Genomic DNA, 17965 nt, shown 5'->3' with positions numbered 1-17965 from the left:
TGGATGAGAAGAGATGAGTGGGCACTGATTCATGAGAAAATACTAACACAGGGGTGCATAGCTTGAGGCTGGTGCTGTGGTGCAGAGGGTTAAGCCTCCACTTACAGGGCTGACATCCCACATGGGTACCAGTTCGAGTCCCGGCTGCTCCACTTCCAATTCAGCTCCCTGCTACTGTGCCTGGGAAAGCAGTGTTAAGATGGCCCAGGTCCTCGGGCCCCTGCACCCACATGGGAGACCCAGAAGAAGCTCCTGGCTCCTGGCTTTGACCTGGCCCAGCCCAGCCATTGCAGCCATTTGTGGAATGGACCAGCAGATGGAAGACCTCTCTGTCTCTCTCTCTCTGTAACTGCCTTTCAAGACGACTGACATAATCTTGTTCTTTTGAGTTGGCAACTGAGGTAGTCTACCTTCTGTTGCTACAGCAAAACACCTGAGGATTTCGCACACAACTCGGGAGGCGGAAGATGCAAGATCGACGGCCCCGCGAGTTCAGACCATGGGGAGGATCTCTGTGGCTGGGTCACGGCACTGCAGGAACACGAGTGCAGGGGGCGTCTCGGGGCGAGACGGGGGTCAGGCTGGCTCTTTTTTAAAATTTTTTTTAATTTTTTATTTTTTTGACAGGCAGAGTGGACAGTGAGAGAGAGAGAGACAGAGAGAAAGGTCTTCCTTTTTGCCGTTGGTTCACCCTCCAATGGCCGCCACGGCTGGCGCGCTGCGGCCGGCGCACCAAGCTGATCCCATGGCAGGAGCCAGGTGCTTCTCCTGGTCTCCCATGGGGTGCAGGGCCCAAGCACTTGGGCCATCCTCCACTGCACTCCCTGGCCACAGCAGAGAGCTGGCCTGGAAGAGGGGCAACCGGGACAGAATCCGGCGCCCTGACCGAGACTAGAACCCGGTGTGCCGGCGCCGCAAGGCAGAGGATTAGCCTAGTGAGCCGCGGCGCTGGCCCAGGCTGGCTCTTACAATGACTCACTCGCACTGATGTGAGGACGGAAAAGTGCCCGTGGCTGGCAGTGGGGGCTGGGCGAGACCAGGAGCTGCCAGCAGAGGTGACTCCGCTCGCCCAGCTCGCCCGGCCCGCCCACAGCAGGCGGGCGCTCTGGGCTCTGCTGGTCCTGGCTCAGCCTCCGCTTTGGGTTTGGAGCGCAGACTAAAAGTGAGCTGCATGCTCCAGTTTGACACGGGGCCTGGTGCTTTTGCCAAGAACTGCCAAGTCATAAAAAGTGAGAGAGAGGGCTCTGTCCTCGGTCAAAATAACACGGTGGGGAGAGGAACTGGGTGAACTTGCATTTGGGAATGTCTGGAGCCGCCACACCGCACTCACTCGTGCACCGCCGTCTGTCGGCCCTGGCCGGGCTGCAGGCCCAGGCTCAAACTCCGTGGGATGACCGGGTGACGGTTCACACTCCGTGGGACGACCACGTGACGGCTGGTTCTCTACGGGGCAGGCGCCACCACATGCTCCGGAGTTATCTGAGGGGTTTGCTTTCCTCCCCAGGGCCCTAACACAGGCAGGTACCGTCCTGGAGACCCCCGCCAGTCCCCTGGCTCAGAGCAAGGCAAGTACAGCGGGTTCTGGGTGCAGGGCCTGTACCCTGCTGACTTCTTAGTCACAGGCAGCCAATCCACGGCATCAAGGTACCTGGCACCAAGACTTCTGTGGTGCAGCCACCCGCTGGCTCCGCCTCCAGGGACCAGTCCCTGGGTGCAGAGGTGGCTGTGCTGGACCCCAGTCCCGAGCACTGCCCCGGGCACAAACCCCCTGCAAGGGGCTCGGTCACACGCTTCCCTTCTGCGCCGTCTGCTAACTTCTCTTCCCGTGCGTGGGGAGCTGATGTGTGGACAGCCGTTCTCGGTCTGAAAGAGGAGTAGGACCCCTCAGCCAGAGAAGCGAGGAGAGGGGGCCGGTCCCCTCAGCAGACACGGTGGCTGGAAGGAGAACACGGGACCCTGGGCCCTGGGCTGCTGGCTGTGCCAGCTGTAGGTGGAGGCGTGGGGGAACCCAGCATGGAGGGGCACGGGCAGGTGGGGAGGGGGCTGAGGTTCAATCTGAGACACCACCAATGAGTGCGAGGACTGGGCACAGAAGCAGAAACCCGGCCAGCATGTGGGACCCCATGAAGGTGGCAGAACGAGAAGCAGTGAGGCATCACAGCACCCCCCCCCCCCCGCCCCATGTCTACTGAGGAGCAGAATAGCAGGGTCCCAGGGGAAGAAATGCCATCATGCCCCACATGCGAGGTGGGGTGACCACTGGCAAAATGCTGTATCTCTGGAGACCATGCCTGTTCTTTTACCACTTTCTACCTCTTCTGATTACGTGTCCTGGTAGTGTCTGATTGCTGCAGTCATTTTTGATAAGAAATGAGAGATAAGCACATGCGCTTTCTTGATTTTCTGGGGACAGACCCACATCCTGGTCCTGTCCAAGCCCCTCACGTCACAGCATGCACCCTGGTGGGCAGGTCAGAGGAGACACTGACCATTAATCTCTCCGTTACCAGCGGGAGCACCCGTGCACCGGGCTCTCCCACACCTGACCATGCCGGCTGCTGGCATCGGTGGGGTCACGACCCAGGGCTCAGCCCCACAGCGCAGCATCCTTCCTATGGCTAGACGGTGCCTGAGCAGAGCCGAGAGCTTCAGACGGCCCTGGAAAAGGCGCCGAGATGCACCTTCTTCCGGCACTGCAGTGGTCAGCTTGCCCGGGGTCCAGGGAGTCAGGGGCCACAGGCACACCCCCTCTGAAGTGACACAGCTCGGGCTGTGGCCACAGTTGGTGCAGCACGCAGCAGGCACACGCTGTGGCCTCCAGCGCCAGTGGCTGGGAGCAGGACCCAAGCTGTTTACCAGCTCACTCCTAAGAGCCTGCTTCCACTTGCTCATGGCAAGTGCTCCATGGGGGCCGAACGCCTGGCAGAGGGCCAGCAGCGAGCCACTACAGGCAAAGCAGGAAGCTGGGCACTGAAGCCAGCAGACAGACCCCCGAGCAGGTGCCGGCCAGGGGACACATAAGGGAGGTGACCCGCAGGGGGGATGCATGTGCCTGGGATGAGGTCATTCCAGGACATCAGAACCCCCCCACCCCAGATGCCCAATGGTCACGGCCCACCGCAGCTGTGCTGCTCCTCCCACACCACTGGGGGCCCCAGGAGCCAGATGGGACAGGAGGAGACCTCAGTGCGGCGTTCCACCCACTGAGGCAGCGTGGGCTGACAGGCAGGAGGCCCCCGCCACGTCCCGGCCCTGGGACGGCGCCTGCACTCGCAGCACGCGTGGTCACTTTCACGTACACTCCAGCATGAGGGTAGAATTCTCACACCCTCTCTGAGTGAGCCGTGTTCACTGCTTCTACTTTACTGAGTGTGTAAGAAAGTCTGCTGGCTCATGTCCACTCTTTCCAATTAGTAAATCCTGTCGCCTGGGGGACCTCAGGAGCCTGCCCCTGTGGCGACCCTGTCGGACGTGCTGTCATGACCAAGACCGCACGGCCGAGCTGGCCAGCCCCTGGGAGAGCCATACCGACAGGCTGCCCGCTCTCGGCGTGTCTGACGCTCCTCAGCTCGTCCACAGCACGTGGCTCACAGCCTCGGGGCTGAGCCCCACATGGCCGGTTCTTCTCCATCCTCTCCCGCAGGGAGCTGGCCCACAATGTGTCCACTGCTACCCAGGGCTGAGAGCGGCGCTGTGCAGGCACAGGGCCCACAGGGCGAGGGGTCTGGCTCTGTTCTGTACCCGGGGATGGCACTGGCCCTGGCATGGGCAGACACCTACGTAGGCACGGAAGTAAACCAGCCAGGGCAGAGGCAAAGGACAGCCCTGGCAAGGAGAGGAAGCACTCCCTGACCAGAGCCCAGTGCTGCTGCACCAGGTGCTGCTTACCTCAGGGGCGCCTGCTGTTTACCTCTGTGGACCACCTGCTGCAGGGAGAGAGCTCACCCCGTACAAGGAGCAGCCTGGGGAGGCACCGGGCGAAGCATCCCCAGCAAGGCCCCAGCGTGGTGGGCGCCTCTGCCCGGGAGCATGAAGGAGGCAGGGTCCCTGGTCCACCACCCCACCTGCGGCGGGCGATGCTGGCCACACGCCTGGGCGTGCCAGGGCCAGCTCCCCTTCCTGCTCTCCAGCGTCAGTGTTTCAGACCGGAAGCCCCGCGGCCGGTGACCCCAGAGCCCCGCGGTACCTGCGCGTGCTTGGAGACCCAGTGCCGGAGGACGTTCAGGACCCGGTTGGTGGCTGTTCTGCGAATGATGAACTCTTTGTCGCAGGTTCTCTCAGTGTTGTTAAAGCCTGAGGGAGAAGAAACGCACCTGGTGTGTGTTGTAGCAAACGGCCTCCCCCAGGGACCTAGCGGAGGTCGGCAGGTCCAGGACGTTGCGGAACGAAACCCACAAATGACCTCCTGGCAGGAGAGCGTGAGGCTTTGTGTGCCATCCGCTTCCCCCAGACACCATCAGCAGAGAGCTGACCCCGCCCACGGCAGGTGCAGCCGTGTGGGGTCCCACACGTACTAACGGCCACCGCTCAGAGAGAGCGCTGCCCCAGTGACACGGCCCACTCTGCCTCCTTCTTCTGTACTGTAAGGCTAGGGAGGAATTTTAACAGGAGCGATTATACCCCCAGTCATGTTTTCAGTATTTGCACATGGATGAGCCCAGGTTTTGGCTCCCAGATGACATAAATAATTTATGGTACACCCACAGATCAAAGAGCAGGATCATACAGCAGGTCAGAGTGTGTTTCACAATTACTCAAAGAAGAGATCGTAAATGTTTTCACCACAAAAAAGCATGTTAGAAGATAAATTTGTTAGTTTGATTCAATCATGCAAAATGTAAACACAAAGTACTTCATTGTACTCCACCGATATATAACATATTCAATTACTTGTTAATTAAAAGTAAATTTTTTAAATATGTGAATTCCATGGCCAGCGCTGTGGGGCAGCAGGCTAAGCCTCCACCTGCAGCACCGGCATCCGATATGGGCACTGGTTCAAGTCCCAGCTGCTCCTCTTCTGATCCAACTCTCTGCTATGGCCTGGGAAAGCAGCAGAAGATGGCCCAAGTGCTTGGGCCCCTGTGCTCACAGAGGCAACTTGGAAAAAACCCCTGGCTCTTGGCTTCAGATCGGCTCAGCTCTGGCTGTTGCAGCCACCTAGGGAGTGAACCAGTAGATGGAAGACCTTTCTCTCTGTTTCTCCCTCTCCAAGTTGAACCTTGCCTTTCAACTAAACAAATAAATCTGTGAAACAATACAAGTAAGGAAGGAAATCCAGGCTGTCTGGTTCACGTTCTCACCGGGGCTACGACACCTGCGCAGACTGCTCCGTTCATCAGCCAACGTTGGCATTTCTGAGTCAGCATCTTCCCGAAGCTCCTGCTGTGTTACTCGCCATGCTGCTCCTCCCAGCCCACCCTCCCCAGGGTCTGGACCCACAGACGGAGGTACTGCAGATCCTTTCAACGTAGCCACGGAGGGCTCAGACAGGGGCAGGGGCAAGGCTGGGGAACCTCAGCCCTCCGTGCACAGATGCCTGCCACCCTGCCTTACTGCACTGCTCCTCAGGCCAGAGAAAGTCCTTTCATAAAATCACAAACTCTTTCGGGATTTCCTGTTTAGCTTCCCCCAAAATCATTCAACAGTTTACTGTACTGCTGCACAAAATATTTACTCCCAAACCAAGTCAAAGTGCTCGGCTAACTTAAATATGGAGCAACGAGTAATACTGATTGCTAAATGTCATGAGGATGGACTTGGCTTTTCTTTATTCTTTTTTTTTTAAATCAAACCTAGTAAAATTTACAGGACAGAGACCTTAACACCATAGTTAACAGGAGTCATTTTGACCAGTAAAATAACTTTGCAAAAGTGAACTTGCAGGGCCGGTGCTGTGACACAGCGGGTAAAGTCACCACCCGTGATGCCGGCATCCCACATGGGCGCCGGTTCAAGTTCGGCAGCCCCACCTCCCATGCAGCTCTCTGCGAATGGCCTGGGAGAGCAGTAGGAGATGGCTCAAGTGCTTGGGTCCCCGCAACCTGTGCGGGAGACAGGAAAGAAGCTCCTGGCTCCTGGCTTCAGCCTGGTTTGGCCCTAGCTGTTCTGGCTACTTGGGGAGTGAAACAGAGATGGAAGATCTCTCTCTCTCTCTCTGTTTCTGCAACTCTTTCAAATAAATAAATCTATAAAAAATAAAAGTGGACTGGCGTCTTGGCCTTGAGGCCCTGGGGGAGACTGTGAAGGGCTCCAGCTTTGCTAACCCGAGGAGGGGACACGCAGGTGGCAGACAGCACGAACAGCCCTGGGGAATGAAAATGGCCTCTGTGCTCCCCTCCCAAAGCCAAGTCAGCAGCCCTGGCTCCCTCCTCAGAGGTGGGAGCCCCCTGGCTAGGGAATATCCTACAAGGAAAGCACCCCTTTTGTGGGAGTTGAAAGCTAGGGTTGTTAACAGTTGACAGCTTCCATCACTCACTGCTTAGCTACGCGAGGGGCTCAGCTCATTTCAGTTCTACAAGGACCCTGTAAGTCAGAGTTACCGTCGCTTTACAGAAGACAATAATATGATTTACTCAGAGTTATTACACACCTGGCACTGGGAACTTGCAACCTGCGGCTGTTGTCATGTTGTCCACAGTTAATGTGTGTGGCACCTGCTGGCATTGTGGGTGCAAAGCCCATGCAACCCCATGAGGCTGTTGTGGGGGGTAAAGGAGTGAATGTGGGTGAACTGCCTTGGGGCTCCAAAGCTAACACTCGCGTTTCCCAGACTGCACAAAGTGGGGTAGAGCAGGGGGATGGAGGCGGCTGCAGGTGGGGTTGCGGAGACCTGGGTGCCTGCTGCGGCCACAGCACCCGGCGTGGCATCCAGAGGCAGCAGTTTCCTGGTCTCTGAGGTCTCCTGGAGGCCCGGGCACTTGGAGCAAGGCTGTCCTGTGTCGCCTGTGCCCACAGCAGAGACAGGAGCCCCCTGGGTGGCCAATGTGTGACACTGTAGAAGTGATTCCTGGAAGCCAGCCTGGAGCGTGCTCCTTCCGGTGGCCCTAATTCCCTGTCATAAATCTCTTTCCAAGGACACAGCCAACATGTTCCCTGAAACCAAACTGTACCGGAACAGCCAGCAACTGCCGATGCCAAGGGCCCAGGCCCCAGCCCGCTCTGAGATGCAGCAGTGGATGAGAGCCGGTGGCGAGGCAGCACGTCCTGCGTGCACACGTCCGAGCCTGGACAGTCCTCCCATTCTCTGTCGCAGCCTGCCTCCGGAGAGCTCCCTCACTCCACTCATCCTTCTCACCCTCAGCTTCCCGCCACCGACCCTCAAAAGAAGAGAAAGGAAACGAGATCCCAGCAGAGACTCCGAACCGTGAGCACAGGTCTTTGACAGCCGGGTGGTCTGAAGCCGTCCTTAGGAGACGGCGAGGGGGTGAGAGGCCACCCAGGCCTGGTGGAACTGAGCCGATCCACAGCCGAGGAGCACTCCTCTGACGGAGAAAAGGATGGATAGACCAAAGGGAGGAATCGGAGTGGCCGCCGACGATGCACGCGGGTTAGGACATCGGCCAGCGGTGCTTACAGTGATATCTGCACTATGAGGGTGTCAACCAGGCAGCCAGCCGTCTGCACGCGGGGACCTCGGTGTGGCAGGGGGAGGGAGGCCACAGGAGGCACAGGCAACGTTCACGTGCTCTCTGAAGGGTCCTCTGTCCAGTGCCCTTGGCAAACAACAGACCAGTAACCAGCACATCTACTAGAGGAGGCGTCCACGCACGGGCTCTGGCTCTCAGGGCCGAGGGCAAGGGTTCGACAGCCTCCCAGGCCCCCAGGGGGATCAGCTGTCAGATTCCCCATCGTCAGCTAAGATGAGGCCAAAGGCCTTGGCTCTCTGACGAGGACACTGCCACCAGACCAGCCACGACAAGGCCGCCTCCCGGTCAGCCCGACCCAGGCCGTCAGCAGCGGGGCAATGCCTGGCTCCAGAGCACACGTGTTTCCAGGAACGCCCATGGCTCCGCGCTCTACTGCTCAGCGATCCCGAGACGGAACGCGAGCTGAACTTGAACTGGGGCTCAGACCACATGGAAAGAACGCTGTGATGAGGGCAGACCCCGGGCACCCACACACGCCCTTCTTAGCACAAAGTGAGCCGCACAGGGCACAGACAACCCCCTAAGCATCAGATCACCCAACCGCTCTGCTCTGGGCTGGCTGTTAGTGAACTCCTCGTAGCAGGAAAAGGACGTCCAGGTGGGAATCTCCCTTCGTATCCACCCCAAACCCCAGTCCCTGCCACTTGGATGCAGGCTTTGTGCAGTGAGGGCACTGCTCAGCTTCCTTCCGAGTTCCACGACGCTGATAAAACTCGCTCGGCCCTGCTCTTAGCCCAGACGCTCGGGTCACTAATAAAGTAGGCTTCTCCCTCAAGGTGACAGGGATGAGGAGAATGAAGTGAGCATACAACTGTGCAGCCAGTGACACAGCAGGCACCAGAGCAAGTCCACGCGGGTGTTACTTGTAGCAGATGACCGAGGTACCATGGACACGCCGGGAAATTCACCCACAGTAAGCGCATGGTTCACTGATGCCCAGAAAACGTGCAGGGTTGTGCAGCCACCGCTGCATTGCAACGATAGGGCATTCCCACCTCCCAGACAGGCCCCAGACAGGACAGTCCCACCTCCCAGACGGGCCCCAGACAGGACAGTCCCACCTCCCAGACAGGCCCCAGACAGGACAGTCCCACCTCCCAGACGGGCCCCAGACAGGAGAGTCTCACCTCCCACACGGGCCCCAGACAGGACAGTCCCACCTCCCAGACAGGCCCCAGACAGGCAGGACAGTCCCACCTCCCAGACAGGCTCCAGACAGGACAGTCCCACCTCCCAGACGGGCCCCAGACAGGACAGTCCCACCTCCCAGACAGGCTCCAGACAGGACAGTCCCACCTCCCAGACAGGCTCCAGACAGGACAGTCCCACCTCCCAGACGGGCCCCAGACAGGCAGGTCATTCCCACCTCCCAGACGGGCCCCAGACAGGCAGGACAGTCCCACCTCCCAGACGGGCCCCAGACAGGACAGTCCCACCTCCCAGACAGGCTCCAGACAGGACAGTCCCACCTCCCAGACAGGCCCCAGACAGGCAGGACAGTCCCACCTCCCAGACGGGCCCCAGACAGGACAGTCCCACCTCCCAGACAGGCTCCAGACAGGACAGTCCCACCTCCCAGACAGGCTCCAGACAGGCCAGTCCCACCTCCCAGACGGGCCCCAGACAGGCAGGTCATTCCCACCTCCCAGACGGGCCCCAGACAGGCAGGACATTCCCACCTCCCAGACAGGCCCCAGACAGGCAGGACAGTCCCACCTCCCAGATGGGCCCCCAGCGCCAGCGTGCTGCGTGCCCGCGTCCCCCCCGGCACCAGGCACTGCCCTGCGTCTGTAACGCTCACCTTCTGTGCGTCTCATACAAAGGAATCCCACCCACGTGGTCTTCTGACCTGCTTTCCTTCTCCCGGAAGTGAGCTAACTACTCGCTGCCCGTTCTTGCAGGTAAAGTTATGCTGGACCAGTCACACCGATTCGCTCACACAGGGACCCTCTCTCATAGCTTCAGCACCACCGGGCAGAGAGCGGGAGAGGTGGCGGAACCGGAAACTGGTTCCAGGTGGTGCTGTCATTCACATCCCCATCGGCCAGACACGAGGATCCACGTTCTCACTGCCTCTCACTTTTGGGATTTTCTGGTTTTTGTTTTTTTTTTCCTGTTGAATTCTAAGATTCTATTTGCAATTTCAATCTTTTAAAACCCATCAAGACAGCCAGCGCCACAGCTCACTAGGCTAATCCTCCGCCTGCCGCACCGGCACCCCGGGTTCTAGTCCCAGTTGGGGTGCCGGATTCTGTCCCGGTTGTTCCTCTTCCAGGCCAGCTCTCTGCTGTGGCCCGGGAGTGCAGTGAAGGATGGCCCAAGTGCTTGGGCCCTGCACCCGCATGGGAGACCAGGAGGAAGCACCCAGCTCCTGGCTTCGGATCGGTGCAGCGTGCCAGCTGTAGCCACCATTTGGGGGGTGAACCAACGGAAGGAAGACCTTTCTCTCTGTCTCTCTCTCACTAACTCTGCCTGTCAAAAATAAATAAATAAATAAAATGTATTCCTGAAGACTATGTTTTCACTACAGAACACCCCTCTCTGCACACGCACACACATTTTTGGGGTCTGATACTCTATTCTGCCTGATGTTGACGGAGCTACCCCGGTCAGCTCGGGTTACTCTGTGCATGGAATATCTTCTCCTACCCTTTTACTGTAAGTGAAACTGTGCTGCCTATTCAGCACATGTGAGGTTTCATTGCTTGATATGGCTCGACGATATCTATTTTCTGATTTGCATGTTCTGTCAACTCGTATTTAATGGAATTTGATTTGGTTGGACTTACACCTGCCATTTTGCCAATTGCTTTCTATTTGTTCTTTGTTGGTTTTCTGTTGCTGTTGTGACCTACTGCCACAAACTTGGTAACCTCATACTCCTGGAGACCAAAGGTGGAGGCAGCTCTCGCTGGGCTGACAGCTACGCGCCGGGAAGACCGCACCTCTCTGGAGACGCCAGGGGAGAGTCTGCCTTCTGCCTCCCCTTGCTTCCGGAGGCTGCTCAGGGCTCCCTGCAAAGCCAGCCCCGGGCAAGCACATCGGTCCCAGGCTGCTCGCATGGACGCCGACTTTCCACCTCCCGTCCACTCTCACAGACCCCGTGAGCAGACTGGCCCCTGGATAATTCAGGTTCATCTGCCCCCCAAAAGGTCTGCTCACAGCAACTTAGTTCCTAGTGCAGCCTCTGCTCCCTGTGCCGCGTGAGGGAACTCACAGACGCCCCCAGGCAGGACGCCGGGCTCTCAGGGAGCCGCCACGGGGTCTAAGGTCACTTCTTCTCCCTGGCTCATTCTTTTCTGGCTTTCTTGGTCCCAGTTTTTGAAAAGTATTTGTTTATTTTATCTAGTTGGAAGGGGGAGGGGAGGGAAGGAGAGGGAGAGAGGGAGAGAAGAAGAGAGGGAGGGAGGAAGGGAGGGAGGGAGAGAGAGAATGAATCTGCCCATCAACCAATTCATTCCCCAAATGTCCACAACAGCCAGAGTTGGGCCAGGCTCAATTCAGGAGCCCAGAATCCCCTCTGGGTCTCCCATGTGGATAGCAGGGACCCAGGGCCTTCAGCCATTGCCGTGGCCCCCTAGGGTGCACATTAGCCAGAAGCTGGAGTGAACAGACCTGGGACTCAACCCAGGCCCCCGATACACAAACCCAGGCCCCCCAATACTCAAACCCCGGCCCCCCGATACTCAAACCCAGGCCCCCCAATACTCAAACCCAGGCCCCCTGATACTCAAACCTAGGCCCTCCGATACTCAAACCCAGGCCCCCTGATACTCAGACCTAAGCGCTCAGGTGTCAGATGCCAGTGTCTCAAGCCGGGTCTACACTAAACACACTCCCCTTCTGGGTTAAATCTTTTCTGGCGCGCCATTTTAGTCCTTTAATCTCTGTTGTTTCTGGGACGACAACATCAGTGCTGCTGGCCTCTGATACTGCTGACGCTTCTGACCTCACCCAGCACCCTGGGGCCACCCACATGCGCCCTGCTGCAGTCCAGGACGGAGTCCTGGGACCAGAAGCTGGGGTTGCCACGCCCACACGAGCTCTGCTGTGGTCCAGGACAACACCCTGGGACCAGGAGCTGGGGTTGCCACGCCCACACCCACATGTGCCCTGTTGCGGTCCAGGATGGCGCCCTGGGACCAGGAGCTGGGATTGCTACAACCACACATTCTTGCGGTCCAGGATGGCGCCCTGGGACCAGGAGCTGGGGTTGCCACGCCCACACGGCCCTGCTGCGGCTCACAGCCTGCTGCACACTGAAGGAGCTGGGGCCGGAGGGAGGGCGGCCTCCCACTCAAATGCCTTTGGTACTCGGCCTTGAACAGAGGCTTCTGTTCTGTGCGTGCCTGTGGCTGATTTCAGGAGCCCACAAATGGGTGATTTTCATAATGTTCTTCAATTTTATCATTGTGCTCGTGAAGAACGGGCCAATTCCTTACTCTATCGTTCTGTATTATTTTTCACCATTTAAAAATATCAGCAAATACTGCATCAGAGAACCTTCACCTGGAGTAGATGAAGTTCTCAGAACCCACGAGCTTTGTAGAGAGAAGGGGGTAGAACCCCACCCACAACGCCTAACAACCCACCTACATTAAAGGAAAAACAAACTTGTAAACTCGGACAGCCTTTTCTTTCTTCAGATACGGAAAGCCATACTTCTATCTATACTGATCTATACTGATACTACTATACTATCTATACTGATCTACACTGAAGTCATTGGTGAGAACTTAGTCTAGAACGTGGGGCTCCGAGCAGGGCCCCGTCTGCTGAAGTTACAGCCAGTGCTTGAACGCCAGCCCCGTGCCAGGGCCCCGCCTGGCTCCCTAGGTGTGCAGCACTCTCAGGATGGGAGGTGAGAGCACTCTTCTCACTAATACACCAATTTCCCCGAGAAGCACAAACCTGGTCCCCTTGGGGGCCAGACAGTGCCTGCTGATGTGTGGCCGAGCCGGGGGGAGGGGGGTGGGGGGCCCTCAAGCCCTCCGCAGGGCAATGTGAGGCATATATCAGCAGGTGCAGGTGGCCCACAGGGGGAGCTAGGGAACACCAGCAGCATCGTGGGCCTGAGGCTGCGCTCCCGGGAGGGGCTGCCGTACCCTGGTGCCTGCTCCTGGATGGCACACGACACTTAGCTAATTGTGAGCTGAGGTCATTCTTGTATTATTAGCTTAGGATTTCAAGGCCTCAGGACAATTTAATCGTCCTTATTGCTTTTTTCACCATGTCCTAAATATAGCCCATAAAAAGGCGCACACCACACACCTGGGACTCTTCCCTCCCTAAGCAGGCCCGCAGGGGTGCGTCTCCTACCCTGATGCTGCGGGAAGCTACAGCCTCCATCTCCTCCCTCCTCCCTCCTCAGTCTTCCCAGAGTCCACTGTGGGGAAATCACCATGGACCACTGCCTCATTTAACAAAGGGATCCTGAGGTCTCTCGACTGTGCCTAGAAATTACGGACCACGGGGTAGCGATGCACAATCACACTCTTTCTTTGCAGTTATTCTGCAAATTCTTGCCCAAGTACCAGTCAGTGGGGGATGGAGTATGAATGTATGTGTGTGCACTTGTGCATACACACACCCGTGTGCACACATGTGCACACCCACATGCGTGCACACTCACACGTGCACAAGCACACACACGCACGCACTCCCCATGCACACTCACACGTGCACACCCACATGCCTGCACACCCACATGTGCACAAGCACACACACATGCACTCCCATGCTTGCACACTCACACATGCACAAGCACACACACGCACGCACTCCACATGCACATTCACACGTGCACGCCCACATGCCTGCACACTCACACATGCACAAGCACACACACATGCACTCCCATGCTTGCACACTCACACATGCACAAGCACACACATGCACGCACTCCACATGCACACTCACACGTGCACACCCACATGCCTGCACACCCACACGTGCACAAGCACACACACACTCCACATGCACACTCACAGTGCACACCCACATGCCTGCACACTCACACATGCACAAGCACACACACATGCACTCCCATGCCTGCACACCCACATGCCTGCACACTCACATGCACAAGCACACATACACGTGCACTCCACATGCACACTCACATGTGCACACCCACATGTGTACACACTCACATGTATGCACTCACACATGCACAAGCACACATACACGTGCACTCCACATGCACACTCACACGTGCACAAGCACACATACATGCGCACTCCACATGCACACTCACATGTGCACACCCACATGCGTGCACACTCACATGTATGCACTCACATATGCACAAGCACACACACATGCACTCCCATGCCTGCACACTCACACGTGCACAAGCACACATACACGTGCACACCCACATGCATGCACACCCACACGTGCACACCCACATGCATGCACACTCACATGTATGCACTCACACATGCACAAGCACACACACATGCACTCCCATGCCTGCACACTCACACATGCACAAGCACACATACACGTGCACTCCATATGCACACTCATACGTGCACACCAACACGCATGCACACTCACATGTATGCACTCACACGTGCACAAGCACACATGCACTCCCATGCCTGCACACTCCCAGAGGCACACAGTGAGTCAGGAGGAGAGGGTGGGAATTCACGGGAGGTGGGACATGCATTTGTGTCCATTCAGCGCTCTGGTCTGTGGGGATGACAGGGGCGGGAGAGGCAGCGACGAGCATGCCCCGGTCTGTCCTGAAACAGGAGGAGGCAGCCAACAGGAGTGCAGGGAGCAGTGCGCCGCGGAGACGGCTCCCTGCTCAGGCCTCGCGAGGATGCAGGCAGAGTCTGCCGCAGTCATTAACCTCGCTTGAGCGACAGGAGAGAGACTGGGAGAGGCTGCCCGGGGTCACCGAGCTCTGTGAGCTTCGGAGCGCACACCTGGGCTTCCCTGACCCCTCAACGCGCTCTGGTGGCCACCTCCACCCTGATGCCCCCATTGGCTGTCACTTCCCTCCCTTGGCCAGATCCCTGGCCTGGGGAAGAGGCACAGCCTCTCGCCCACCCTCGATCAAAAGGAACGCAGGTGGAAACTCTCAGGACTGGACTGCAGGCCCCGAGCCCAGGGGCTTCCTAACCCTGTCCTCCACGTGAGTCGCTTCCCACAGATTTTCAAACCTCACCATGGGCAGCCTGTGGGCGCCAGAGCGCAGCACCAGAAACCAGCAACTGTTCTCAAGGGGCTGTCGTGTGCTGAGTGGAATTGCAACGGGCAGAGTCGATGGCCTTGGAGAACGAGGGGCTGTATCTCTGGGTCACAGAGAGAAGATGCTGGGCGTGCAGCACGTGGTCCAGAGCCACGCAGGGCAGGTGGATTTTAAAAGGACAAAGCAAAGAAGTCTCACCTGGCCGGCAGGTGGGAGGATTCTCCTGCTAGCCACACAACTTCTATTTTAGGCTTACCTGAAGGACATTTACGAAATAAAGAAACAGGTGTGAATCCCTATGACGGCTTTCGTGTGTGTCCATCCGCAGAAAGCCCTAAGCCCTGCTGGGACACAGGACCTGCATGGTGAGACTCACGAAGGGTCCAGCCCTGCGCCTTCCTCTGTGCGGGCAGGGACTGAATCTGGCCAGGGAGGCTGAGACTCACGCTGAAGCCGGTCAGCCAGAGGGATCCCTGGATAGGAGGTGTGCACCAATCAGTGTCTCCACCGACCCTGCCAGTATCCAGGCACTTGGCTCTAGAGCAAATCACAGCACTGGCCTTGGAGTCCAGCGTGCCCTTGACAACACCACCTCCTGCTGGGCCCGGCGCTTTGCCTACCAGGGGACACACAGGTTCTCTCCATGGCTCATGTGACAGTCTTCCCAGGCTGGCTGTGACAGACACATACTACTGCTTAGGAACAGACTTTGCGACTGCAAGGGTCAGGCCGTGTACAAGGGAAAGGCACGGCATCGGGTCTGCCTAAGGCCGGACACAGGGAAGGCCAGCATCACCTGCTGACGTTTGCCACTGTGGCAGCGATGGGAGGGTGGGAGCAGAGAGGCCAGGCTTTGCAGGGACCGCCTGCATTCAGCCTGCTCCTCGCGGCCTGCTCTACACCCAACCCACTGGAAGTGAGACAACAGCTCTCGCAGGGAATCGCTGCCATGATCTGCCAGATGAAGATTTATCCAGACTAAGACGCTCGACTTAAGTAAGTTCTTAAGTAAGTGTGAATTGTGGCAGGAGCTTGGAGATGAGAAGGAAACACAAAGAGAAGCCTCTCAAGTGTGGGCAGGTTGCAGGCAAGGGGCAGACGCACGGATGCCACTCAGGGGGATGCATCATAGGCCGCCCGGCCTCGGACTGCACAGCTGATGCCTGACCGCGACGGAGGAGGGCTTTGTCCCTCGTGGCCCTCTGTGACACTGATCTCATGCATGCACACGCGTGGACACACACACAACACACATGCACACACATGCACACACATCCCAGGACTGCTGACTCTGCCTCACTTAGCCTGTTTTTCACCTAGTCTGTCTGTGGGTTTTCTGCAGGGTTTTCTGCCTGATTCTCAAGCCCAGAGAAGCACAGTGTGTCTCCACCTAGATCTTCCAACACTTCTCATTGTGTCACTGTCGTGCTGGGCCAGGGGAGGTCGCCCAGATGCCCACTTGGGCCAGCAGGACGGACACTGCCCGCATCGCTCCAAACACCTTGCACTGGGTCATAGCCCAGGGGCCGTGCACCTGTAAAGAGTGACCTGTGGGTGCACAACGCAAACTGCCTCAAGCTGGGAGACACACGTGTGCATGCAAGAGCCGCGTGACAGCAAGAGCAGGTGACTGGCGTGGGTGCCACAGCGGCCTCTGCCCTCAGGCTGTGCACGCGCCACTCTGCTCATGTGTCAGCTTCTCCTGGCTTTCAAGTCTGGAGCTGAACGCACAGCCAGCGAGGATGCTGCCTGCCCTCCGTGTGCTGGAGCTGACGGCCAGATCACGGGTGCTATTCCCAGCCATCCTGCACAGGGTGCCAGCTGCCGTGGGCTCCTCTCTCCACTGTGCCCGGTGTGGCAAAGGGACGGCCAGCCTGACCCCTGCAACCTATCCAACAAGGCGACCAGGAGCACACACTGAGACCCCAGGGTGGGAAAGGCGGATGCTGTCGATTCCGGCGGAGACTCTGGGGTCCTGGTACCCACTTCCTGGTGGGCAATCACGTTTACATCCTGTGCTTGCCAATTCCTGGCAGCTGACCCATCTGGGTAGGGGGGCTGTGGCGCCTGCATGTCCCCGCCACCTCCTCCCTCCAGTTTCTGGAATCCCCGCCTCTCTCCAGCCTCCTCCCCAGTTTCTCATCACAGCATAGCGACAGCCAAGTTTTCAGACCCAGACTCACAGAGTATACAGCAAACACAAACTGTCGGCTTTTCTCCCAGTGAGGAACTTAGCAACTTCTTCCCGGCTTTGTCACAGAATTCTGAACATCCGCTAATGTCAACGGACAGGCTTTCCCGCACGGGGTCCCACGCCGCGCCCCTCCCACCCGCCAGGGGAAGCACAAGGTGACACAGGGGCTGGCTGCAGCTGTCCCTTAAAAGGGTGGCCACAACACAGTGCTGGACCCTGCAGACAGATGACAGTGACGCGAGAGGCGCCACCCGGTTTGCAGGAGCGAGCAGGACTTCTTATTGCTAAGCAACAGCTGTATGAAATCCAAGCTGTTCTCAGCCCTCGGATGACAGAACGAGTCCGTTCAAGCCAGCGCAGCAGGTGAAGGGAGGAGACAGAGGCTGTGCAGGGACCTTGAAGAACAAGGCGGATGTGAGCAACGTCAGCTTCAGAAATACCCTCTCGGGTTCCAAAAGCTTGGGGAGAGCAGAAGCCCGGGGATTGGACCCAGACTTCCTTCTCTGTCCAAACGAAAGCCTGCTCCCTGAATTCAGTCTGATACTGGGTAGCTTCGCCACAGGTGACCGCCCCTGATGCTGCACCCGTGCCCGCTGCCGCCTGCTGCCTGAGAAACTCCCTAAGAAACACTGCTTGGAGACTCAGACAACAAATGCTTGGTCAGGAGAAGAATTCAGACACTCGGCTGGGGGCTCTGGCCCTGGTTCTCGTGGGCCCACCGTCCCCAGCAGTCTGGCAGGCCTGCAGGCACCCAAGGGCCATCCCAGCTCACATATGCAGCTGCCCTAAGGAGACGTCCTTCCTCTCTCAGCCCGTGGCCTCTCACTCCACGGCAGTGGCTCCCCCAGACTGAGCCCGTGGCCTCTCACTCCATGGCAACTGGCTGCCCCCAGACAGAGCCCGTGGCCTCTCACTCCA

General features: G+C 58.0%; 1 protein-coding gene across 4 annotated transcripts in view; it reads right to left on the bottom strand.

Moving 5' to 3' along the window:
* The window catches only part of RASGRF2 (Ras protein specific guanine nucleotide releasing factor 2), a 216821-nt gene that overhangs the window by 32823 nt on the left and 166033 nt on the right, over positions 1-17965 (bottom strand). For all 4 annotated transcript variants that reach the window (XM_051854060.2, XM_051854059.2, XM_051854061.2 and 1 more), the window contains one exon: positions 4187-4293. In XM_051854060.2, the coding sequence (XP_051710020.2) occupies positions 4187-4293 (107 nt within the window). The remainder of the gene's footprint in view (positions 1-4186; positions 4294-17965) is intronic.

This window comes from Oryctolagus cuniculus, chromosome 14 (assembly GCF_964237555.1).
Source record: "Oryctolagus cuniculus chromosome 14, mOryCun1.1, whole genome shotgun sequence".
Classification (NCBI taxonomy): domain Eukaryota; kingdom Metazoa; phylum Chordata; class Mammalia; order Lagomorpha; family Leporidae; genus Oryctolagus; species Oryctolagus cuniculus.
The sequence above is the reverse complement of the archived record's forward strand: the minus strand, read 5'-3'. Positions and strand labels throughout refer to the sequence as shown.